The sequence below is a fragment of the Parastagonospora nodorum genome (genome assembly GCF_000146915.1).
Source record: "Parastagonospora nodorum SN15 chromosome Unknown scaffold_2, whole genome shotgun sequence".
In the NCBI taxonomy this organism is placed as follows: Eukaryota; Fungi; Ascomycota; class Dothideomycetes; order Pleosporales; family Phaeosphaeriaceae; genus Parastagonospora; species Parastagonospora nodorum.
This window is the reverse complement of record NW_001884550.1, coordinates 1495738-1520019: the sequence shown is the minus strand read 5'-3', so window position 1 is coordinate 1520019 and position 24282 is coordinate 1495738. Positions and strand designations below refer to the sequence as shown.

Genomic DNA, 24282 nt, shown 5'->3' with positions numbered 1-24282 from the left:
AATCACATCTCACCACCAACTTCACCATCTCAAGCCGCCTTGGACGGACACTGTGTCGCGCGCGTCTTTCAAGCCTCTTGAGCAAACATGTGATAGTCTTTCGCAAGCGCGAATCTATCATGTCGCCATATCAACACATCTTCTCCACCAACGCCGTCCTCGGTGTTTGGCGCAATCTACGCGCCCACCGCGACCAGAATGATCTCCTTCTGACAGTGCAGTATCAGCCGGACGACGTACGCCCGCAGAACAGCCGAAGAAAAGAGAAGGGCCATGCGACAGAGACAAGCCATGAAGTGACCGACGGAAAGACTGTGGAAGCCCAAGGCAAGAGCATCCGCTTCGTCGTCCCATGGCGCTCCATGCAATCTCAGCGCAAAGAATTGCTCGAGAAAGAAAAAAAACTCGCTGAAGCACTTGTGGTACTTACTAGTGAAATCGCATTTACGGGTTCGTCTTGCAGTGCCACCCCCACTATACTACACATACAGGCCCATCCTAACAAATATCAGATCTATCACCAACCCTCCAAACCTCCCTCACACAAAACCCACTGGTCCAGATCCGCCACCTCGCCGCCGGTATCTCGCGCCAAATGTCCAAACTCGAAGTCCAAATGCTCGACAACGCGCCTTACTCCACGCGCAAGAATCTCTTCACCGGCGGCGAAATCGCGGGCAAGTTCTTGCCCGCCATCACCGCGCTGTTCCACCAACATCCCATCCCGCAGCGCATGATCTTCGAACTGCTCATGGAACTGAAAGACCTGGTATTCCTAGGCTGTGTAGGCTGCACAGAGGAAGACGACGAAGCAGCCCTGCAAGAAATCGACGATGCGCTCGTTCAGGCTATCACGCCTATACCCATCGCCCAAAATCCACGGCTAAAACGCAAAGATTCGAAAATAGCCCTACGCACACCACCGATTCAGTCTTTCCTAGCCCGAGATTCAGAGGAATTGCTCTTCACACTCGAATCCCTCCAGACTACCGCACACGCATTGACCCTTCTCCCCCTCCCGATTCCAGATTTCTGCGCTCACGCTATTATCTCCCTGCGCCGAATCATCCCGCGCCAAACGCTCGCAGACTTTGAGAAAACTAAATCCTCGCGCGACAAGACGTGTGCGCAGTTTGCGAGGTGTGCGAAGTGGGCGCGAACGGATGGTGGGTGTGGGCGCGGGTGCAAAGATGAAGATGAGGATCAGCGGGATATGCCGAGTTGGCATCGGTGCAGTCGGTGGTTTGAGGAGGGGAGTGGCACTTGTATGGTGGGCGGTGGACAGCCGGGGAAGAATGGGAGTGGGGATGGGGTGATGGTGGCTTGAAAGATGTGTGGGTGACGGGAAGGAAGTTTGAGAGTTTGGGGACGTGGCTTGGAAATGATACCCTAGTTTTTTATTTGCTTATATTGTATATGTAAGCGGATTATATATAATTTTTTGTGTCTTCAAGGTTTCACTCCTATTCTTCACTGCCGCTGATGGAAAGGCAACGATGCAATCTGATCAGAACCGCAATTGCAAGCTTATTTTACTTTGATTTCTCTGTTTTACACAGCCTGGTTCTAGTCCTTTATCACGGCACCCACAACCCCGCACTCCAATTCAATTATTCTCCATCTACACCCCCCAGCTGTTCCTTCACTGAAACCGATCAACAACCCCCTCATCCCCATACCGCTTCACAATCCCCTCAAACACCTCATCCAACGTCGCCTTGCCCACACTATAATACTCGACCCCCAGCTCCTCCTTCGCTCCCTCCATAACCCTTATCAACCCCGCAACATCCCACTCTCCATCGTCCCTGACCTCAAAGCGAATCTGCCCGCCCTGCGTCTCGCGACTGATCTCCGAGCGCGGGAACGTCTGCGCAATCCACGCGCGCATGGCAGCAAGTTCTTCAGGCGTGGTACGCGGTGAGGAAGCAGACACGATGTGAATGTGAAAGTTATTCGGCACGCGGGATTTCAAATCCTGCCGCGAGCCCAGCGCAAGCATGCGGCTGGATACGATGCCAATCCTGTCCGCGAGCGCGTCGGCTTCTTCCATGCTGTGCGTCGTCAGCACGACAGCGCGGTCGCGCGACATGGTCTGCAGACACTTCCACAGCGTGCGTTTGGCATTTGCGTCGAGCGCGCTGGAGGGTTCGTCGAGGACGAGGACGCGCGGGTTGCCCACGAGCGCGACGGCGAGGGAGAGTTTGCGCTTCGTGCCGCCAGACAGCGTCTGCGCGAGTTTGTTGGCGAAGTCGGCGAGGCCGCAGGCGGCGAGCACCGTGGACACGTTGTGGCTGATGTCAGCGACGCCCCGGGTTTTGGCGAAGAAGGTGAGGGTTTCGCGCACGGTGAGGACGTCGGCGGAGTCGAACTGCGGGCAGACGCCGAGACTGGCGCGCGCGGCGACGGGGTTGGTGAGGATGGAGTGGGAGGCGATTTCGATGGAGGAGATGGGGGTTGAGGGCTTGTAGACGCCTCGAATCATGGAGATGATGGTGGACTTTCCAGCGCCGTTGGGACCTAGGAGGGCGAAGATTTCGGAACGTTGGACGCCGAAGGTTACGTTGTCGACTGCGAGGTTCTTCCCGAATGACTTGGACACCGAGTCGATGCGCAGGTCAGTGTCGGGCGACGCCATGCGCTTGCGCTCGGCGAGCACATCGGCGGCCATGTCGGACTGTTCTGCGTCGGACTTGAGCTTGTGCGTGCGACGGGCAAAAGCTGGGAGCACGAAGCCAGAATCCCACCATAGTAGCAAGCCGAACAGGAAGATGGCCTGTACAATGAGGTACAGAATCGGGCCGCCGTAGAGATAGATGCTCCCAGAGGAATGTCCATTGCACGACAAAGCCATCTGCTGCAGTCCGACAAACAGTGCGCGCTCGAGACTGACGACTGGCGAGAGGAGACCCAAACCAAAGTACAAAGCATTCATCACACCCTCAAATCTGTCGTATGGAATCGAAGATTGCACCCCAATAATGCCACCAAAGTACGCAAAGTACATGATGATCTGGCACAGAGCTAAGATGAACCAAGCTGTGACGGGTGACTTGGCGAACATGGAAACGATGTAGGAGAGGAGGGCGCAAACGATGCCGTAGAGGAAGAAGATCAGGAATACGAACCCTAGATCAACCCAAATCGGCGTGGACGCTGTGAGTAACGCCGTAGCAACGACACTAATGCCGAGTACAAAGATGGTATCAAAAGAGAGATGCGACAGCCAAAGGGGAACAGGTCGGATTCCGTTAGAGTATTGCATCGAGCGAACATTGGAGATGCGCTCGTTGGTCGGGTAGAGCGCAAAGAAGAACGGGTAGCTAAAATTGCATTAGCATGTTCTGCAGACACCCAGTAACTATCAAGGTAATCTTACCAACACATAATTAGTCCGTAGTAGACAATGAATACCAATAACTTCAGGTCAATCAAGCTCGGAATCACGGTTTCGGCAAACGGATAGTACGAGGATGAGATGCCGACACCACTCTTCATGACGTTAAGCAAATTCAGCATCTGTGCTGAACTGCTCGCCTGCCGAACATTCATCAGCACCGTTGGCTTCGAGGAGCCATCACCCATCCAGATACCACCTTCGATTGGCGTATATGGCGAGCTTCCCGGGCCTCCATACAAAGGCATATTCGATGAGTTCCGCCAACTCTCATAGATCGAGTTGCGGAAGTCGTCATACGTGTTGACGATGATCATTTGATCCCGAATCTGTGAGCCGTTGTGATATCCATACGTCGAGTATGAGCTTCCATAGTTGCGTGTCTGATTGACTGCATACACCTTTGCTATGGCATCAAGCATATCGTCGTCCACTGCGTTGGCGGGCCCAAAGATGTATTTTCTTCTTTGAGATTCGGATTGAGTGTAGGAAGTATACGATAGGTTGTAGGTATAGAATTGCGAACCGAAGTCGTTGCGATACGAATAGTCGAATACGAGGTCTGCGGAGACTGGGCAATCTATGGGTTTCCTGACAGATTTAATGAGTAGCGGAGCAACCCCGGCACCTACTATTGCGAAAGCAACGGCGACGAAGTAGGGAATCCACCGGCGCTTGAGTATACGGAAGCGCTTGCACAACAGGATGTACCATTGCTTGTAGACAGATATGGGTTTGCCTTCGGTCAGCTCGTAGTCATTATCAGTAACGTTGACGACGATATGAGCATCTTGCGTCTTTGGTGACGACTTCTTCTCAATAGAGTCATCTTCAGATGAATGAATTTTCTCACCAGTCACCTTGATGAAGAGTTCTTCCATGGTGGGACCTGACAGTTGATAGTCGTGAAGATCGTGTTTCTCCAGCTCTTCTACGAGTTCGGCTGCAAGGGTGGCTGTTGCGACACGAAAGACTGTCTGATGACGCGCTTGCTCACGATGTATGTCTCCGGAAATTTGAGGCTCGCCTTCAGTGTGGTACGGGAGCTTGACTGTGTATCCATCGCCGTGTTGGTGCTTGAGGGTGGCCGAAGTACCGCACGCACGCATAGATCCTTTGAACATGATGGCAATATCGTCCGCCAAAAAGTCAGCTTCGTCAAGGTAGTGGGTGGTCAGGATGATGGTCCGTCGGCCGCGCTCTGCAAGCAAAATCTCCCAGATACGTCGACGTGAAATGGGATCGAGGCCGGTAGACACTTCGTCCACACAGCAAACAGCACTGCCGCCAGCAAACATGATGGCCAATTGGAGCTTTCGCTTCTGACCACCAGACAAGGTCTTGGCCTTCTTCTTGAGCTTCTTCTGCAGATCGACGCCCTGAGCTAGCTCTTTGACAACTTCTTCGTTCACACGCGAAAGACATTTCAGATCACTGAAGATTCTAATGTGCTCTTCAACTGTGAGTTCCGGCCAAATGACGTTGTGTTGTGGTGCGTATCCGAGACCACCGGTGGGATCGATGTTGATGCTACCCGAGGTGACTTTCTGGTCGCCAGCAATGCAATTCAGCGTTGTACTCTTGCCGCTGCCATTCGGACCCAGTAGGCAGAGAATTTGACCTGCGTAGGCTTGAAGATCAATTCCTTTTACGGCGTGCACTTCTGGGCGACGCTTGAAGATCCGAGAAAAGAAGCCAGGATAGTAGCTACAAACATGTCAGTGAGTTGCATACAGTCTCGCGGTCATACCGCTGTTGGAGTATTTACGCACGTCTTTGCGAAACCGTTCAATGTGACAGTTGGATCGCCAACTTTCGCAGGCTTCTCAAATGTCCTGTGCTTAGTCGCAGTTGAGTGAAGGAAGTGCTCCACTGCGAATGCCATTGGAGGGAATACTAAGATGTGAATGATGGCCATGATCCAGTGAAAGTATAGAGGCATGCGGTATTGCTCGTTTGCGCTAACATAGGAGCTGTCATATGACATGCCGGTCATAGAAGCTTGCTTGTTCTGCAGCTCGAAATTCGCGTGGCCGGTAACATAGTACGTAAAGTTTGCACTCGGGAATATGATACTAAGCACGACACACGTGATCTTGGTCTGCTCAAACAGAACGACAGGTAGGATAGCACCAACTATCGCGATGATGGTCATGATGGAGCCACTTAATTGCGCCTTCTTGAAAAATGAGGCGCCGAACAGGGAGAATGAGTTAATGGCAAATCCGGCGAAAATGACAAATCCCACGGGCCAGTTCTTGGACGTTTTTGGGAAGCACACGAGGGAGATGACGAGTCCAATCGATAGCCAGCTGGGGAAGCAGACAACTGCGAAGGAGATCCATGTCGATATGAGTCGAACGACGCGGCCGCGTACGTTGGAACCACCGGAGATCATAGTATCTATGAGTCCGGACATGCCGAGTTCTCGTTCGCGGGCCACGAATGACGTGAGGTGGTTGACGAGTTCGATGAGAGCAAAGGCGAAGATTGGCCCGAAGGCGTACAGGCACAATGTCAGGTAATTCGATGTCCTAGAGCTGTCCAAGGCTGATTGATCTTGCTCGGTGTACAGAATGACGTCCACTTCATTTGGAATCTTCTTTGCAGCATCTGGATCCGTGTTCGCGATGAGCTCACGCTCAAGAGCAAGCTGTAGAGGCATCAGGGCAACCTCGGCTCCATTCTCGTTGCTCTTGACGTTCACAGATCGGCCGTCTTGACCGCGGATAGTCTTTGTCAAAAGTTAGTGACGTGTCAAGCATAATATGCATCGCGCCAACTTACATAGTTCCATACTCCTTGGCTAGACTCGTTGGTGCCCTGGCTTGGGCTCGAGTAGAACACGACGGCCCCGTAACAATTTGACGAACCCTTATCGTTGGTCCTACAGTCTTGCGCGAGGTCCCAACTCGTACGGTATTGTTTGGCGGTCCTGCCCGCATCGCGGACCTGGGTGGAGAGCGAGTCGATGACGGCGCCTACGTCTCCGCCAGTCATGCCATTGTCGATGAAGCCAACAATATCGCGACCCTCGGTAGCTGCCAGACCTTGAGCAAGTGTTCGAATCTTCACTGTATTAGCCTTGCCGCCATCTTGCGATTGCAACATACATTATGCGCACTGCTAACGCCCCAGGTTTGCGGCCCCGCAAAGAAGTTCTTGCTGTACGCCAGTAAGAGGACAATGACGAGCGGCAGCGCAAATGCGCGGATAAAGGTCGAAATCGGTCGGCGCACACAGATCAGCAGCAGATTCTTGCGGACCAAGGCCCAGATCTGCCTGAGTAGCAGTTTCATGATGATGAGCGGCAAAGTAAGAGGTGTCGCGCGCCTCACGACGACGAAGGGTGGAAAGCAATGTGAGGTAGACAAAAAGTAATACAAACACGCAAAAGATTAATGTGAATTCAATCGCACACCGTCTATGACATTAGCGTAACGCAACCTCAAACGGAACCGCAGCAGAGCAGATATATGTCTATATCAATCTCCAACTCGGTGCCAGGCACACAGCACCACAAAGTGCCCGGATCTATGCACAAGCTCTCGTATCCAGATAAGCGTCCGAGCACAGAGTTAGGCGGTTCAGGCCACCCAGGCCTAATTGGGTACGACAACATCGTGGACCCTGAACGTAGGGCGAAATTGCAGAGGACGAGGCTGTGAAGCTGCGCCTGTGCCGCTAGTGCGTGAGGGTACGACTGATCATCGCAGAGGGAGGACCCGGCTTCGACTCGTTATGACAGGAAAGGAAATGACATCGCGCTATGCACGTTGGTGTCGCGTTTGATGTGACGTGATGAAGTGAACGTGTGGTGAAGCGAAAGACAAATGGGACGTGAGGTGCGCTTGCCCCTTTCCATTCTTGTATCGAGCCTCGCGAAGGTTGTCCACCACAACATATGCGACGATTCAGCCTCGTTCACATGTCTGAAAATAAGCACATCGTATCCACAGAGTCGCTACGCCATCTGCATAACCCCATCGGGATCCTACAAGTTTCAGAAGCCAGCGTATCAGGCGGTGTCCTCAGCGAGCCAGTAGAATCGTTCGCTGGCCGAGATGACCGTCCCGCTACGGGACCCGCGTACAGACCACGCGTATATTCCACCAATCGTGCAACGTGGAATAAACTGCGATAGAAGGCGCAGCGAATATCAAGTTTGATATTATTGCTGCGTGGATGATCGCTGGTGGCCGTTCATCGATTGTTGTGGCTGATTTACACAGGTCTGCCGTCAAGATAACTCAATGTACCGAAGAAATATTGTATGTACGTAGATCAATGCAAGCGTCACTCGCGCTATCACAATATGCCTTCGTGTCTGACCGTGATACCTATCGTGGCAATAGCCAAAAGCGCAAGGCAGATTCGAGGCAGACTAATCCGGACCCATAACCTCCAAACCCCTGCAGACACCGACCCAGCCATCCCTCATGCCATCCCATATCTTCGTCATCTTATCTTCTTCTAGAGCATCTCTCTTCCTTTCTTTGCGTTCTTCAGCGTCGCCGGTGCCATTCGCCATCATCTGGCTATTCCTGTCCTTGCTCTTCTTGTTGTCGAGGAGGGATGTCGACGTCTTCAGTCCTTTGCCGTCCAACTCGCCTTTGACTTGCCAGCCGCGGCGGACGGGGCCGTGGGCGGTCGCTGGCGATATCAAAGTAGAGTCGAGGAGTGAGTTCCAGCGCGATAAGTACATGCCAGGGCCATGGGTTGTACCACGGCTGGGAGGTTTGGATTGTGATGTTGATGGCTGCATTATCGATTGTAGCCGGGACAAAGACGTGTCTTTGAGTTGGCTGAGATGGTTCTCGTGGTCATCCAGTAGCTTCTTCAACTCTTCTTGCTTCTCGTTGGGAAGGCTGGAGAACATGGCGTGTAGCGGGGCGCTCATGTTGCCGGCACCACCTTCGCCTCTCTCTTCCGCAGCTTTTGCATGATCGTCGACTTTGAACTCGGAGAACATCCGTTTTGCGTAGACGAGGTAGTCGTTTGCAAGATCCGGGGCATTCTTGCAGACCTGATGGGCAAACTTGTGCACGGACGGCGCATGCTTTCGTAACAGCTGAACATAGTCTTCCACTGTGGGTACTTCACTGGCCTCTTGATCTGCGATACTAGCAGGCGCAGAAGGCGCGGGAGAGCTTTCTCGTGATGCTTGACGGCTCCTGCCGCCCTTCCTCTTGGGCTTTGACGTCTTGATAAGGTCCGTGAGAAAGTTTTCGGTGTCTTGAATAGTCCCAGATAGATCCACTGCGTTGTGTATTGCACGAATTACAGGGTCCATGGCTGTCACGATTTCGCGAACCATGGCAGTCATAGTGTCCGGCTGGAGTTTGCAAGAGACTTTAGTGAGTTCTTCGCGGTCCCGTATTGACAAGTACGTGCTGAAGTACTCCATGGCGACACTGTGCTGATTCTCACTCAGTGACTCAACGTCTACCGCCGGGTCTGCGCTCTCAAGAATGACTGCGACAATCGACTTCGACTCTTGTATCGACTTGTTACGCACAGCTTCGTGCTTGTCCCTCGATGCGTACACATAGTTCTTGATCGCCTTGAAGACCTTCTTTTCGGGCGCATCACGTGCAGACTCCAGCTTTGCCGCGCGCTTCGAGAACTCCGCAGTGTCCCACGCCAAAACAGTAGAAATGATCTGCTGTAGCAAATTCATGCCGTCGTTCGAATTGTTTGTCAGGCCTATCCAATTCGTCATGGCCGTGACTGAGAGCTTTGCCAGAACAAGCCTGACCATTCCGTTGATCATGGTTGCCGCATTTCCCACACGCAACGTCTGCTTGATAACCATATATGGAATGAGCTTGTGGGCGTTTTCGAGCACGCGAACGAGGTATTGGCCATCCGGGGAAATGACGAAGACGTGGTGGAGAAAAGATGCGGCACTGAGGCTGGTTAGCTAGGGCTAGTAATGGGAGGTAAGCTGCTCACTTTAACAGCATATACTCATGCCCAGCCTGCACCACGCCTGAGTGTTCTTCCAGCTTTCCAGTCTCCTTGACCTTCTCGAACATGTCTTCCAGCAGATTACCGTATATCAAGCCGTGCATCAAATCATCGAATCCGCGCTGAACATCTTCGGGCTTGTTGGTGTCGTAGTCCTTTTTGGAGCCATCCTGCCCTTTCGTGACTGGGTATCCCCCCAGCATGCCTCGCGCAATGTACTCCGCTATACTGCTTGCAGCTGTCGCGAGAGCCTTTCGTGACCCAATGGCGCCTTTGTCATAACTCTCGCTGAGCTCGGCTTCGGCGAGTTTTGCCACTAGCACACCAACTTTGTCCTGCCAGAATTCCTGACTTAGACTTTTAAGCGCAGGATTGGTCAGGGCAAATTTATTGATCATGTTCTGCAGTAACGGGCTGGTTGACTGTGTGCCCTCAGGCTTCTTGAACGGATATCCATACTGGTTTATGGTGGAGGGGTATTTGAACGCTTCGATTTCCGAGTACAGCTGGTGGTGGATCAGGATGTCGAATAGAGCGTGCGTTTGCGCCGCCGTGAGCGGGGTCGAAGTGGAAGACATGGTGTTAGGAGATGTTGCATGCTGAAGAGAGACATGGCCGCCTTCGTGTACGCGTGGAGAGCGATGAGGGACGACGCGGAAGCCGATGACGTTGGCGCGCACGGGCCTTCCGTCTAGGCGCAGCAGGACTTTATCTTATCCGTTTGCCATTGAACATCGTTACTCTCGTTGCACGTGAACATCTCATATACACCCTAATCATCTTGTTTGAACCGGTTTTTCTTTGCGTGAAATCCATTCTCTTCTTGTTACTGTGACTGCTGTTCCTATAAATCCAAGTCACTCGCCCTCTTGAGCAAAATCTTCCCCAATCCGGAATGACCATCGGCTGTGCCTCGGGCGCCCACAAGTCCAATTTCGAGCCATGCTGCAGGCTGTGATGGCAATGTAACCGGAAGGATGTTTTCTGTCCACACCAACTGCTTGAGCGCAAGGTTGGCCGTATCTGCCAGCATGTCCTCGACCTGCTTCATCTGCCGCCTTGCGCGACCTTGTGCTTGCCTTCAAGATTGTTAGCAGGGTCCTGAGCGAATCCAGGGTGATATAAAGAGCTCTTGCGTAGTGCAAGGAGAATACAGTTGCCAAGTGAAACCGATAGGGCTTCTTCAAGACTTACCCAACAGGTTTCGAAATTGTGGCCGCTCTCCTCTGTATCCCTCCCTTCACCCGGTCCTCGTACGACTTGGCCGGCTCTACTTCGTACTCGAGCATGAATAGCTCGATCTTGGCTACGCATGTAAATGTGAAGATGTTGTTCGCCAACGTTTCGGCATATCTGGACGGACGACGCGCTTGCTCGCGCGCCAGGGTGCCACGAATCTGTTCAACATCGAGTGGTCGCTCCCGCATACCCTGGATGATTGCAATTTCGAGTTTATAAGTAGCTTGCGACATGCCGCTATACGCGAACAGCTCAGCCAGGCAAATGTACGACGCAAAATCGTCGCTGACCTTCCATGGCACGTCGCGAACCCTGGGACTGAGCAAATACTGCTCCATGTACAAGACCGCGAGCTTGACCGTTAAGGCGTTGGTAAATCCATCTGGTAGACACACCGCGAAGGAACCCTGTATCGGCGACAGGAAGCGACCAATATCCGGACACGACGCGAAAAGTAAGGGTCGAGAAGTGCGCTTGTAAACTCGGATATCGCCAAGGTAGATGTCGATATATGGACCTTGTCCGACGATTGAGCGGCGCTCGTGATGCGCCAAGTTCAATAGCTGATGGAGAACGACCTCGCCTGTTTGGATGCCGAAGCGCAGAGCGTCCATGCCGAATGCACATCGTGCGCGACAGCTGGCTTCGAGTGCAATTCTCTGATGCAGCTGCTAAGGTGCCATACTTTTGTGAATCTCTGTGGACGTTATGACCCTATTGTTGTTGGAAAGACAGCTGCCCTTCAATATTCAAAAGTGTGGTTGGTGGAAGCTCCTGTGGCAGGTTAAAGTATCTTTTTGAAACAAGGGCCTTCACGGTGAGGTGAACACGCTCCTTACAACAATCTATCTCGCTCAGAACATGAAAAAAGCAATTGCTTTGCATTGTATCCACCACGAGACTATTCATACGGAATTCACGCTCCCAAGGCTAGCGACGAAGTCCTCCAAACCACTTCTTCGGCACACCATTCTGCTCACTCTCGCCAATCTCTGGCATATCTACTATCTCAAAATCATCCGAATCAAACGACGCAATTAAATCTGTGGACTTAGTGGCTTCCTCAGTAGACTTCTTCGGATTCTTGGCAATGTTCAAAGCGCGTCGCGTCAGGACTACTACGTCTTGTGCAGAAGAGAGTGTCACTGGCGGCTTGACTATGATGTTTTGGAAGACATCGATCTCGGCCGTTGCTTCTGCCAGCTGATTGATCTTAGACTTCTGGTGCGGGCCGCGATTTACAATAGGCGGAGCTTTTGCTGGAGTGCTGACGCCAGGACGCTTACTCTGAACAGCCTCCATCTCGGGCACAACTGGCTTTGGTGACTTTGCAATCGCATGCAACGGCTTCGACCAGTCCGATCCAGACGACAAGTCCATGCGGGGAATGAAACGGGCCGACGAGGTCTTCTTGACATTCTCTCTTTCCTCTTTCGCTGGCTCGTCTGATCTGAACACCATGCATCCTAAGTCTTCTCCTAACTGGGCAAATACCCTGTCCTGGTCGTCCTCGCGTAGCTTGCGTACATGGTTGAGAATCGGCGAAGTAGGATAAGCGCCAGACTTCGACTTGTCGACGAGTGGTGACGATGGCGAATTTCCCAGGTGTGAAGTGAATAAAAACCCTGTTTCAGGCGTCTCTGCTGGCGCCTGAGGCGTAATTTTCTGCTCGTGGATCTTGGAGTACAGCACCTTCTCCGTGCTGGGCTCTGGCTTCCTAACCGATCCCTGATGTCCTTCAGCAATGGGTCTACTGTCTCCTCGGCGGATACGACTCCTCACCTCCTGTTCAAAGCCCTCCGTCCATGGGTTGCTAGACTTTCGTGTATCGTTTTGGCTGATCGGCAGAACTACTCTCGCTTCAGCGTCGGCCATTACGAAACTCGGCTTCGTACTCCTAAACGTACTGGACGCTTCATCGCAAGCTGGCGCTGAATAGGCTTGACCGGATCGAGTCTGGCTCTGCGGTGTACGCTGGACAGTCGCAGTGCCAATGTTCCGCGCCGGCGGAGCAGTTGCGGGCGGCTGCGGGTTTCCAGCCCTACGGCGGTTACGGTTGTTGTTGTTCTGAGGCATGTGGATACTATCTTCAAAGCTGGTATTTAGTGGGCGGTCGAAGTCGGTATTCGTAGTTTTGGGAAAGTGCATGTGTGTAGGCATGGGTCGGATTTTGTAGGCGGGAGCATGGTTTGTTTGTTGGATATGTCAGCGTTAGCAAGGTGAAGTGCTGAGGTAACATGGTGCCGTGATGATGAGTTGTCAAGAGATACGGACTAGTGAAGAAAGTTGTGAAGAGCTCGATGAAGTAATTACTTAAAAGTCACCCCGGGCAGCTTACAAAGACGTAACTGAAGCTTGCGCAGAACTACATCTTTTCAACTACTTTACGCACACACCCTCCCCACTTCAACATTAAATTCACGCGCCGTCTCTACATCACTAATCATCGCTCCACCCCACAAACCCCATCAGTGTCTAAACCCCCTATACCATCTCCTCACAGTCCCATTATGCATCTCCAGCCCCTCCCCCCTCTTGAGAAGCTCATACTCTCCATCCATCTCCTCCTCATCCTCCTCCAGCACCATCTCAGGAATTTCTTCATCATCACCATCATTAGTCTCGAACTCACTTTGCCGTTTCTTCGCAACTGACTTGGTCTTCTTCTCGCGCAGCAGAGGCGTAATATCGCAAAACACTTCTTCAGCGTTGGGATCGACGTCGCCAGGCTGTCGTATGCGCGAGCGACGAGCCCGGCGCGCGCGATCTGTGGCGTTTATGCAGGGCGAGACGGGGATGGAGGGCGTGAGGATTTGCGTGCTGTAGTAGCGATGTGCGCGTTGTTGGCGCTGTGAGCTTTCGTCTTCAGGATTCTGTCGAGTGGGTTCTTCAACACCGTAGGTCATAAGTGGATCCATTCTATCGTCTTCGAAGTCGAATCTAGGTAGGGCGTACTGGTGGCGGTTTCTGCGTTGCGTGGTTGCATGGGTGTTGTGTCTTGCTGGGTTGGGAGGAAATTCTTTGAAGGGATTTGTGGTAGGTCTGCGAGGGTCGGTCATTTGTGCTTGTGCTTGTTGTTTGTTGGTGCTTGGTGATGGGGTTCGACGGATGCTGTTTAGAGGTTGGGATTATAAAGATGGAGGCACTGTGAAGTCTGAATGTGTTCTGGGGACTTTGCGGCTTAGATGGAAAGGTTAAGGCGAGCTTTTGATGTGACACTTGTGAGGTGGCATGTGAGCGATGTTGGCGGGCTGATTTCGACGTTGCATCGTCGAAGCTGCTGTTAATGTGCTGGCTGGGTGACACTTTTTGTAGCAATTTGCCCTGGATGTACAGATCACAGTCGTCACAAACTTTTGCTTGAACTTTACAACATCGCTTCACTGGCTGTGAAGATCCTTGACAGCTTACACTGATCCTTGTTAGCTAATCAGACTGGAACATGCCCTGGAGCTCGCGCCCATTTATTCATTCTTGGACAGTACCACCCTAGTCGAAGCGGCCTTCGTCTAGTTGGTAGAGTTTCTTGTCAAATCATCCTCATATCCGTTTGTCCTGATACCTACCTAGGTACGGCCAACTGGATGGTTATACACCTATTGCATGCCATTCGTGGACAGCAAACCGATATCGAAAGGGTATCCACAATTTTGTCGCGTGCATCATGTCGGGCACGCTTGGCAACGGGACGTGGTGAAGGTAGCTAACTTAGTCAGACAGAGCTGACTAAGATGTTATGACTGATTCGTGCTTGGCTTTATGTAGAACACCTCCTGAACCTCCCTGAGCTTTTCGTCCACACTTTCATCGCCGCATTACCAAATTCATCAAGATGACATCGCCTCATGCTTATGCCATCTGATTCGGTCTATACATTCCCTCGTGGCATCATTATGTCCTACTCCTGGCGCCGCCAGCGCCATTTCTCTTCCGTGTGTAAGGCTGCGTGGCATCCGAAAAGAGAAGTACGAAACTCAACGAGAAGATCTACCCAGGCGTCGAATCCAGAGCGCCATCATTAAGCTGGTTATAATTCCTCAAAATCTAGCACGTGGTGCCCTCACTCCTCTGAACTCTTAGATGCGTGCGGGCAGAATTCGAAGGATGCCTACTTTGCGACCCTTCTTCGGCACGTCGGAGTTCTCGAGGATCGCATCCTGCTCTAACACGACAACACCTGGTGGTTTCGATGGCAAGGTCCTGCCTGGTCCCCTTGCTGGATATCCATTAAACACCCTCTGCGAATCTTGGCTGTCCCGTGCAGGCCCGCACCACTCGGTGCTAAAGCTTGGTCTGTGCTGCTCGTTGAGCGCCGCGTCTCGAACAAGGGCATCTAGATCTGGGTGACTGTTCAAAAGTTCTAGCATCTCCTTCGGCTTGCGGAACTCCTTGGAAGCACCGGTCTGCTCATATGCGCGTAGTCGTTCTCCCACGACCTTGATGGCAGCGTATGTGTATCGATTGTATCGACCAAGGCAGTTCCAGAGCTGTTCGAGTTCGTCCGCATATATTGGCCGGACGAAATGACCCTGGGAGATGGCCTGATCGACACGCAAAGCGTCCTTGTGGAGACCGAACAGCGTCAAAGTTTGAGCGAGAGTGGATGCAGCGAAAAGGCTGTGTGGGACGTTAAACTGTCTGATCATGCTCAGATTGTAAAATCGGCATGCGCGCATAAGCCAAGCTAGCAATATCCTCATCGCTGCTATGCTGGAGATACCTCTCGGGATGAACATCTTCTGGATTTTCTGGAAGCCATCAAAACGATCGTTCTTCCTAATGCCAACAGTCCCGATGAACTTGGTCACCACGTTTCGGCCGAGGAGAAGAACGAGCACCTTTTTCGGGACATCGTGGGCAAGGACTGTTTTCGTATCCTCTTCGATAATATCTACGGCTGCACCACTCAGAGCATTCAGTCTTCGCTCAGGATGGATCCAGGGTAGAAGGCTGTGGAGAGTATGCAAGTGGCGAATATCTTCCGGATTAGGATATGGATGATATTGTCCAGCCTGCGCCACGAGACCGTCAGAGTCCTCAATACCGGCATGGAGAGACAGCTTGTCGGGCTGCATATCGTATGAGTCATTGCGTTCATCTTCGGTTTCGTGGCGTACGCCTCCTGCGGACTGGTTGCCGTAAGTTGCCAGCTGGTCTCGCCCATCCGCATCCAATCCAGATCTCAGAGGGTCGTACGTCCTTGGGATAGCAGAAGCGGGGTATTTGGCATCTCTTCGAGCCAGATAGGCTCCAACTACGTCCCCTCGTTGCAGATAGTGCTCAGGGTCGAAACTCCCCGCACCCTGCTGCATGAGCGGATCATAAGCGGTAGTCGATTGCAGGTTTCCCTGCTCGTCGTAGTGATAGTATACCGCCATACTGTCTTTTGGCAGTGGTGGCGGACTTCGATGAGCTACAGTGATTGTCGGACATGTGGAGTGTGTTGAAGCGCAAGTGATTGTGCTGCTGCAAGCGGTGCGCGAGTTTGTTGTAACGCTTGCGCTTGACGAAATCGAGTTGCTTCGTGCGACGTCATGAATATGCTTGGAGTGATACGGCTGAGAGACCGCTACCCCATCGCCAGAATCAAAGAATGGATCCATCGCCCTGGGAAACGAGAGGGCGGTGGTGGTATAAATTGGGATTTCTGTGCCGCGGCGATGGTGTAGGAGTGATGGAGCAAAACCAAGATCGAAGACGCTATATCGCTCCTGCTGCTTGTAGCCGCTCACAGGCTTGGCAGTTGCCAGGTAGTCGGCTACAGTTGCCCGGTGAAAGTGAACGATGAGCCACCAAGTCACGTGAAGATACTTCTGCAAAGTTCTTCTTCACGCTTTTGTCCGATGAAGGGATTATTGTCCAAGTCTGCAGCCCTAGCTTTGTTCGCATGCTTCTCGCGATTTCGATGCCCATGAGGGTACTCCTTTGGTCAAATCAATAAAGCCATCTATGTTTAAATAGATGTAAAGGTTGAAAAAAGACGACGTAGCTCGCATCGATTCAGAGCGCAAGGTCATTTCATTTCGTGCTAAAACCTAAACTCAGTCGCAGCGGTCAGTGTGTCACGCTGAACGATAAGGATCACCAAGCCTTTGTTTCCAATGATGTGTGTGGAACTACTTTTTGATTCTTTCACTTTCTGATCGTGCCCAAATTCAGCCCAGCTATACAGAGTTGTACACTGCGATCCAGTCCGCGTACAGCGGAACCCCGGGCTTAGTTGCCGGGATTGGCGTACTGCTGTTTCGGTTGCCGTTTGGAAAGGCACCACCCATGGCGACATTCAGCAAAAGAAAGTGTCCATGATGTACAGCTTGCTCCCAGGTTTTGTTGCCAATGTCGTTCTCAGTGACGGTGTGGTAGCAAATGTCGTCGACGCTCCAGGAGAGCTTCTCCGGTTTGCAGCTGCGATCGACTTCGATTGTGTAGATATGATAATTACCCTGACATGGTGATCCGGGGCACCTCTTTGTCGCGGGGAGACCTGTGAACTCTTTGCAAGGGCCGCCGGGTGCTGTACCGCAGTGAAGCACGCCCCAAACTTGGTTGACCCCGTTGACATTCTAGGGAAGCGCAGCAGTTCAGCATGTGTATTGCTCTCGATCGGCACAAATGCGACCTACCTCCATGATATCGTACTCGCCAATCATTGGCCAGTTTTGGTAATTGCCACGATAGGTATCACCAAGGCTCCAAAAGGCAGGCCAGTAGCCGGCTGCGGCTTCGCCAGTGACGTCTGGCATCTGGATGCGAGCCGATATACGCATCTTGCCGCCAGCCTTGGCTTGGAAGTCTGTGCGCTGAGTCTCGATACGAGCCTGATAATGAAGTTGGCACATGAACATGTCGCTCAGACAGATGCTACTTAGTGTAGTACTTACTGAGGTCCACGAATTGTTCCCATGCCGGAGCGGCGTGATTCGAAGGCTGCCATCACCCGTCAGATTGAGGTTTGCGGGACTGTCTGTATAGGTCTGGATTTCCTGCGTGCCCCAGTTTGCTGGACCACCAGGATATGAAGTACCAGTATCGATAATCCAGTTCTCTGAGCTGGGCAAGCAATCAACACCTCCGTCGAAGTCATCAGCCCAAGTGAGCGAGAACCCTGGGATTTTCGGGACAGCTGCCTGACTGAGAATGCAACCTGCGGCAACGACCGCGATGGTCTTTAAAAGCATCTTCAATACTTAGTGAGTGATTTGCTATAAAGAGAGTGTGATAAATTTGGTAAGTGAGTGGTTCCAACAGGCAAAGCGGGACCCGGGATGATGCCTGTATCCAAGGGATAAAAATGACTAGGGAAAAACGAGTGTAAGTGCGAAGAGTCGGGGTGGTCAAGACCTGTGATCTGTCGCTGGCATCAAACGCTCATGATCTGCGCTGCAAGGCTGCGTAAAATGAAGGAAACTGGAGCAAGTGATCTTCGCGACTGAAGTGAATTTATGATGGTTGCCGCTGTCAGATCTCCCCTATTGAAGGCCCGAAGATAAACTTTCGGATCTGACATGGAGGGATCACCGATTTTCTTCGTTAGCTTACTCATTACGGAGGCCATTGCCGCCTAGGTTTATAGGCTTGTTTGGTACGTGGGTCTACCATGTGCGCTTCCCACGCCTGGCATTGGTGGACTTCGGGTAGTGGTGTGGGGTGCGAGGAGACTAGTGGCCATACAATAACATTGTCGAGTACCCGGAACACAAACAAAGGTGCCACAGCTCTTCGAGTTGTCTGTATCCTAATCAGTGGAAGGTCAGTACTGTTTAGAGCCGCGTTGGTCAGTTCAACACAACGAGGGAGGGGCTCAGAGAGACCGACGTAAATTAAATTTCTTACTTAGTTGAGGTTGGCTAACGGACTGAACGAAACGTGCTCGTAGTGCTGGTGATGTACCAGGTGCGGCGCTCTTTATCGTTTTGCCTGTTCATACTGCGCTTCATAAAATAGAGCTGAGCATAGGAGCGCTAGAAGCAGAAAAGGCGCCTCGCCCTGCGATTCTTCAGCTTTACGCGCTGGGGCGGCTGGTAGTTCTGAAGGTCAGTAACGAACCTGTCACTCATGTAGCCAACTAAATGATCTTTGGGGCGGCGTGAAGGTTCAACACCTGACACCGGTCTTGTTGGACCCTGTGCACCAATATCATCCAGATTGTCATAGTGAGTCGGGGCGTCTGTCCTACGACCTGGAAGAGCATTGAGAGCCTTGAATCGATCCTCACGTCGTGGTGCAGCCCGCCGGCTGTCTTCACCTAAGTCAGGCGAGGTGATAGTAGGCTGAGAGGCGAGTGCGACACTGCGGTTTTCTGGTCTACCTGGATGCAGCCCGCTGCTAGAAATATCTGGATCGCCAAGATTGTCCATCATTGTAGAGATTGTTACCAATGAACTCGAGGCATTCGTGTTAGAAGAGTTTTCGAGGGAGATACTACCAGCACTCGTGACTTGAGGACGACGACGCGGAGGTGTTCGTGGTCTGAGGCCGCTCTCTTCAGTGTCGAGGTTTGAGACAATGGCGCGCTGACGACGTCCTTCCACTTCTTCCGGAGTTTCAAACCTATATGATACTTGTGACAGCTCTGGTACAGCCTTGCTATTATTATCAGCGGAAGCATCAGCGAGGGTAGAGTGGTCAGAGTAATGCCCGTGCTCGCTGCCATTCGTAGTAGCTGGCATCTTTGATCGATGGTGGATTTGCGTGCCTGTAGGGTTGGTTTCGGACAGCCTGACTTCACTATAGAAGGATGATGAACATGAGGAGTGCGAAGGAGCAGAGCTTAGGGATGGCATGCCTTTGCTAGAGCGAGACCTCTGGTCGCATGTGCTAGCGAATTGAACTAGCGAACGAGTGCGTCGCGCTGTCCTGACGTCGAAGCGATCAATTGGTTGAAAACAGAAGTCTGTTTGCGTTGTTGTGAGTTTTGGGAGTTAGATCGCTGGTTCAGATTGGTGGATATCGGTCGGCTGTGAAGTAGTTTTTGAAGTGGCTCGGTTTAGATACTACCGGCGAGCATCCGGGGTTATTAAATGCGCTGGGTACCTGTCGCGGTGAGGTTGCTAACGTTTTGTAGGACATTGTGACGGCCAGGCACCTGCATTCGGATCTCTTGCCTGGTGTGAGTGAACTCCCCATTGCTCAGGTGACAATAGGTCCGGCTGCGGGTGAAAGAAAGCATTGCCTCTCCAGACACTTTATAAGCTTCGCTGATGCGCACATACTGAAGGTTGCGAAACTCAAGTGGCCGTGACTAGAACTGGATACTTGCCACAGTATACTTTGCCACGTCTTGAGATAATGATAGTGTAGTTGTTACATTGCGGCTTGCAGCAAGCGTGGCATCCACCTAAAACATTACACAATTGCCTGGTACCACCACTTACGTCGAGTCCTCGAGCTACAAGCAATCTGTATGTTCTGAAGAAAACGCCATATCGCCTCGCCAAGACAAGGATGTAAACGCGATTTCACAATGAATCGACATTGTCAAAATCCTATCAAAGGAATCTCGTTATACTATTCAGTCACGGTGCCAGAATTCCAAGTGCTAGCTTACGACGCATATGAAGCCTACTCAGCATGAGCACCATTACAAGCTTGGTCATGAGCAACGGACATGGTCATGAAAGGGGTGTTACGCAGCACGGGTGCATTCAAAGAGTCTGGCTTCATGGCAACACATCAAAAACTGGCAATCGCAACATGCATACATATTGATACTATGGAGAAACAGCAAGATGTTGGGTACACAACAGACTTCTGAGCCCCGTTCCCTTGGACCTATACCTGTTTGTCTGGCACCACGTTCATCCTGCGGCCCACAACACCCTTCCACCAACCCTTCAGGCCTTTTTTCTTGGCGTTGTGGGCTTGAGGAACTCCATCCATATTGGGCGCAGAGTTTGTTAACTCGATCATTTTGTCGTCGAGCGCCAGATTGTCCATACCGTTGGCCCGCGGGTTTGCAATCAACTCTTCACGTTGTGTAACGCTATGAGTGGTGACATTCTGAGCGTTGGTCAGCGTGTCGTCCGCATTGCTGTGTGTATAATCACCGCTCACCTGCAGTCGCGGGGGACCATGCCGTGGCCTGGCTGCATTTAAGAACTTACCAAACTTTGTTGATGCGGCAGGTGACTTCGACTCATCGACCTGATCTGGAGTAGCGCATCGACTAGGCTCACTCTTTGTGAGCGGAAATGATAGTGCGACAGCTGCGTCTACGTCTTCTTTCAGCTCCGCTAGATTGCGAGCGGTCATGGAATCAACATGGCTAGCAGCCGTGGTGCGGTCGATGTCGTCGCTAAACCGCCAGCCGATGTTCCGTGGCACATCACTCAGACGATCGAGGGCATACCGCTCGTTTGTCTGGTCGGGTAGCTCATGATGTGGCTCCTCATCCATGAAAATCCCACTGTCGTCAACGCTCTCATTCAGCTCTTCCTCTTCGCGCTCATCTACCGGTGGTAGTATACAAATCGACGGGAGCGAGGCCGTCCATAGCTTCTGCAGATCATCATATGCTGCACATAAAAAGATGATTTTGTCTCCACCAACGCTCCATGAAAGCCTCCGATGCTGAGAGTCGAATTTGACGCCCTCATTTCCAAGCACACGCTTGAGTGTCCGCATATCAGACCACATACTGGGGTCATCGTCGGGGAATGGAAAGTCTGGACGACGGAAGAATGAAGCCCATTGCTCGTCGTAGATCGGTCCAAGTCGGAGCAACTGCTCAGACTCCTTGAGAGATGGCGGACCACCATAGGTAATAAGCTCCCCAGGTTCGGAGAACGTACATCCTAACTCCTGAAGACGGCCACGCGTATAGAGCAGTTCGCTGAGATCTTGAAGCGTCGCCATTTGTTCCTCGGTGCCATAAAGCTGCAGTTCTGCTCGCTGCTCCTCGTCAGAATTGGGCCCAAAGTTTCCATCTTCAAAGTCTTCGTCTCCAGGACCAACCTTTCTACCAATCTGGTCCATCATTGTGCCGCGGGGGTTCGTCTCTGAGCGCATTTCAACCGAATCTATTCGTACCGTGCTGTTCACAGAAGAAGAGTCTTCGGCGTTGCCTTCTTGCATAAGGGGCACATTATCGTGTAAGTAGGGACTCACCCGTCCTCGGTTGAACATCCACATACCAAGATTCATGGTAACCAGATGAATTATCCAACGACTCTGTTTTTGTTCAGTTGTGTTGGGTCGTTGTTGGGAGAGTGAGAGCTTTGGAATGAGTTCCGTGCATGGGGAAGTTTATCATGCGCCCATATAAGTACCAGACAGCTCCCACACCTCAATTCACTGGTCGATGCTCCCAGTCTGTGTATACATAGCTAAGTCATCCATACCAATGACGTTTCAACGTTCATGAAGGCACCAACACGCCCAATTGGCATTGTGCAGCCATGGCCCCCTCCTCCAATAAACACTATCAACGGCCCTCTACTTTCATAAACTCTCCACACTCTCGACTCACCGCCAACCAAATCGTTACTCAACTTTGCTATCCACAACCTTCCCCTCCAGGAATCTATCAGTCGCATAGCTCAGCAACAAAATGTCCAAAAATTACACCTTCCCTTCATTGACACCGCGCGCTTCTGAGCGCCCTCGAACTCGTCGTGGACATCAGTCAGCGGATAACGAACCTGTGGCTACTGCCTCACCATCTCGACGGTTTTCTATGCCTACACGTACGACATCGAGTACATCTTCGCCAACCGAGGGGGACTCGAAAACACCCGAAGGTAGTCCTTCACGCGTCGCCAATGTCCAAACCACCGGCAATCAAACTCCCTTACCATCTTTGGTACCCAAGAGCGAATCAGGAATCTTCGTGAACAACTCACATATCCCATCACGACTTCGTGTTGGAGCGACTATGGGACGGTTATCATTGACAGATGATACTTCAAGCTCTGATGATGACTTCTATGACGCGTATCATACAATGCTACCACCGATGGCTGAGCAGCCCAATTCTCGGGCATCAGCTGTGAACACTACTGCAATCTCCATTCTTGGACAGCGCTATGGCCACCAACGAAACAAGACGACTATCTCCAATATTTCGGAGATGCTGCCTCTAAACCCACAAGTTCCGTCATTGATGGAGCCCTTGGAGCGTTTTAACTTCGACCAACCGATTTCCTCGGGACGCCATGACACCAAGAACTTTGCTATCGAGCAAAAGCATGTGTTGCCTTCTGTTTCCTCGAGCACTCTTGGGCAACAGCCTGACCACCTCGGTGATATCTTGTCGCGGACTCCAGAACCCATGCACTCACCCACAGCAATGCGATGGAAAGACTCTGCTCGCAACGAGGATATCATCCCAGACAGCAGTCGTGCGCGTACCTTGTCCGGCGTCTCCATCGACTCTACCTCTACGATTGCGGACGACACTTGGAACCCGGTAGACACTTATCTCAGCTCATCTTCTTCAGACGGGGAGCTCAATATGGGCCAAGCAGTCCCACTCCACGCCATGAACAACGAAAGAGCCGTACCAGGTCTTTGGGACGAAGTTCGAGAGAACCCAGAGGAGATTCCGACAGAGCAATTGGACTACTGCTACCCATTGGATGAGTGGGACCAAGCTGGTCATCAGCACGCTGTCGAGTGTTGCGACTTTGCCTATGTCGCTCGCAAAGTCCCATCTTCAGCAGAGGAGTGGGATAACGTCGAACTTGTACGCAAGGGTCGCGCATCTGATGAGGCCTCCCTTGCTGACACCATCGACATGAGCGAGGAAGAGGTGGTGGATCAGCGGGCTCTTGACCTTGCGCGACGCGAGATCTATCACGACCACGATCGAGAGGAGACGATATTGCTCGGCTCGGGACCAATCGAGACAGATGACTGGGTCGACTTCGAGGACCATGAAGTTATTGCCGAGCATCCTTCGTCTCATACTGATCGCTTTCTGCTGCCGTCTACGTTTTACGTGCCGCCGGAGGCTGGGCGCTCATCATCCGAGGGTGAGGCGCGAACTGGACTGGAAGAGCGTTTCTCGTTTCCCAACGATGGAGCCTTGCGAACGCTACCTTCGACAGTGTACGTTCAGCCGACGCCACGTCTCATTGCTGAGGACGCAGGCTCCATCATGGAATATGCGAGTGGCAGTGGTAGTGACGGCGATGATGAGGCGTCAATGCGAATTGATCTGGCGCCTGTAACCCGCATTGAGAACAATACTGTCAAATCCCACGCCGAGGCAGACAATGGTGATTCAGAATTCGAGGAGGGTAGTCCCATAAACAGCAAAGATCACACGAGCATGCCTTCCATCAAGCTCCAGAAGACGCGTAAAGCAGGTGGCGAGAAGCAGCGCCGCCACTCGGCCAACGTCTTCCGACGCATCTCGGCACGCCTGCCTGGCTGGGGTGGCTCTCCCCACATCGTTTACAGCTTCCAGTCCCCGCCTCAGGGTGATGCTTCACAGCGCGTCGTGAGTGAGCCTTTGCTAAGTGGCGGAGTCGATGTGCCAGTTCAGGACCGCAAGCGGGACACCTCTTTCGCGCGCTTGCTAAACAAGTTCAAGAGCAAGGATGGCGTGAAAAAGGCGAATGATGGTACCGCGCCTCCAAAGTCGCTCTTGCGCCGTGCAGTTGAGCGAGCTGACGAATTCATCGTCCGACACAATTGGTAGACGGACGAGGAAATGGAGGACGGGTAGAAGCGTA

General features: G+C 52.1%; 9 protein-coding genes across 9 annotated transcripts; 2 read left to right on the top strand and 7 right to left on the bottom strand.

Moving 5' to 3' along the window:
* Positions 1 to 119: 119 nt before the first annotated feature.
* On the top strand, positions 120 to 1327 carry SNOG_01793 (hypothetical protein; the record flags this gene model as incomplete). The annotated part of the gene is made up of 2 exons (XM_001792367.1): positions 120 to 422; positions 563 to 1327. The coding sequence occupies 2 exons, from the start codon at positions 120 to 122 to the stop codon at positions 1325 to 1327; spliced, it is 1068 nt and encodes a 355-aa protein (XP_001792419.1).
* A 315-nt stretch (positions 1328 to 1642) lies between these two features.
* SNOG_01792 (hypothetical protein) lies at positions 1643 to 6696 on the bottom strand (the record flags this gene model as incomplete). The annotated part of the gene is made up of 5 exons (XM_001792366.1): positions 1643 to 3323; positions 3380 to 5104; positions 5170 to 6131; positions 6185 to 6466; positions 6511 to 6696. The coding sequence occupies 5 exons, from the start codon at positions 6694 to 6696 to the stop codon at positions 1643 to 1645; spliced, it is 4836 nt and encodes a 1611-aa protein (XP_001792418.1).
* Positions 6697 to 7781: 1085 nt separating this feature from the next.
* On the bottom strand, positions 7782 to 9945 carry SNOG_01791 (hypothetical protein; the record flags this gene model as incomplete). Its single annotated transcript, XM_001792365.1, has 2 exons — positions 7782 to 9306; positions 9353 to 9945. The coding sequence occupies 2 exons, from the start codon at positions 9943 to 9945 to the stop codon at positions 7782 to 7784; spliced, it is 2118 nt and encodes a 705-aa protein (XP_001792417.1).
* Positions 9946 to 10211: 266 nt separating this feature from the next.
* Positions 10212 to 11220, bottom strand: SNOG_01790 (hypothetical protein; the record flags this gene model as incomplete). The annotated part of the gene is made up of 2 exons (XM_001792364.1): positions 10212 to 10446; positions 10562 to 11220. The coding sequence occupies 2 exons, from the start codon at positions 11218 to 11220 to the stop codon at positions 10212 to 10214; spliced, it is 894 nt and encodes a 297-aa protein (XP_001792416.1).
* A 316-nt stretch (positions 11221 to 11536) lies between these two features.
* On the bottom strand, positions 11537 to 13875 carry SNOG_01789 (hypothetical protein; the record flags this gene model as incomplete). The annotated part of the gene is made up of 3 exons (XM_001792363.1): positions 11537 to 12673; positions 13108 to 13546; positions 13826 to 13875. 3 exons carry the CDS (start codon positions 13873 to 13875, stop codon positions 11537 to 11539), a joined length of 1626 nt encoding a protein of 541 aa, XP_001792415.1.
* An 807-nt stretch (positions 13876 to 14682) lies between these two features.
* On the bottom strand, positions 14683 to 17784 carry SNOG_01787 (hypothetical protein; the record flags this gene model as incomplete). The annotated part of the gene is made up of 4 exons (XM_001792362.1): positions 14683 to 16364; positions 16845 to 17169; positions 17230 to 17424; positions 17488 to 17784. The coding sequence occupies 4 exons, from the start codon at positions 17782 to 17784 to the stop codon at positions 14683 to 14685; spliced, it is 2499 nt and encodes an 832-aa protein (XP_001792414.1).
* A 783-nt stretch (positions 17785 to 18567) lies between these two features.
* SNOG_01785 (hypothetical protein) lies at positions 18568 to 19275 on the bottom strand (the record flags this gene model as incomplete). Its single annotated transcript, XM_001792361.1, has 1 exon — positions 18568 to 19275. The coding sequence occupies one exon, from the start codon at positions 19273 to 19275 to the stop codon at positions 18568 to 18570; it is 708 nt and encodes a 235-aa protein (XP_001792413.1).
* A 1102-nt stretch (positions 19276 to 20377) lies between these two features.
* Positions 20378 to 21613, bottom strand: SNOG_01784 (hypothetical protein; the record flags this gene model as incomplete). Its single annotated transcript, XM_001792360.1, has 1 exon — positions 20378 to 21613. One exon carries the CDS (start codon positions 21611 to 21613, stop codon positions 20378 to 20380), a length of 1236 nt encoding a protein of 411 aa, XP_001792412.1.
* A 946-nt stretch (positions 21614 to 22559) lies between these two features.
* SNOG_01783 (hypothetical protein) lies at positions 22560 to 24248 on the top strand (the record flags this gene model as incomplete). Its single annotated transcript, XM_001792359.1, has 1 exon — positions 22560 to 24248. The coding sequence occupies one exon, from the start codon at positions 22560 to 22562 to the stop codon at positions 24246 to 24248; it is 1689 nt and encodes a 562-aa protein (XP_001792411.1).
* Positions 24249 to 24282: the final 34 nt, after the last annotated feature.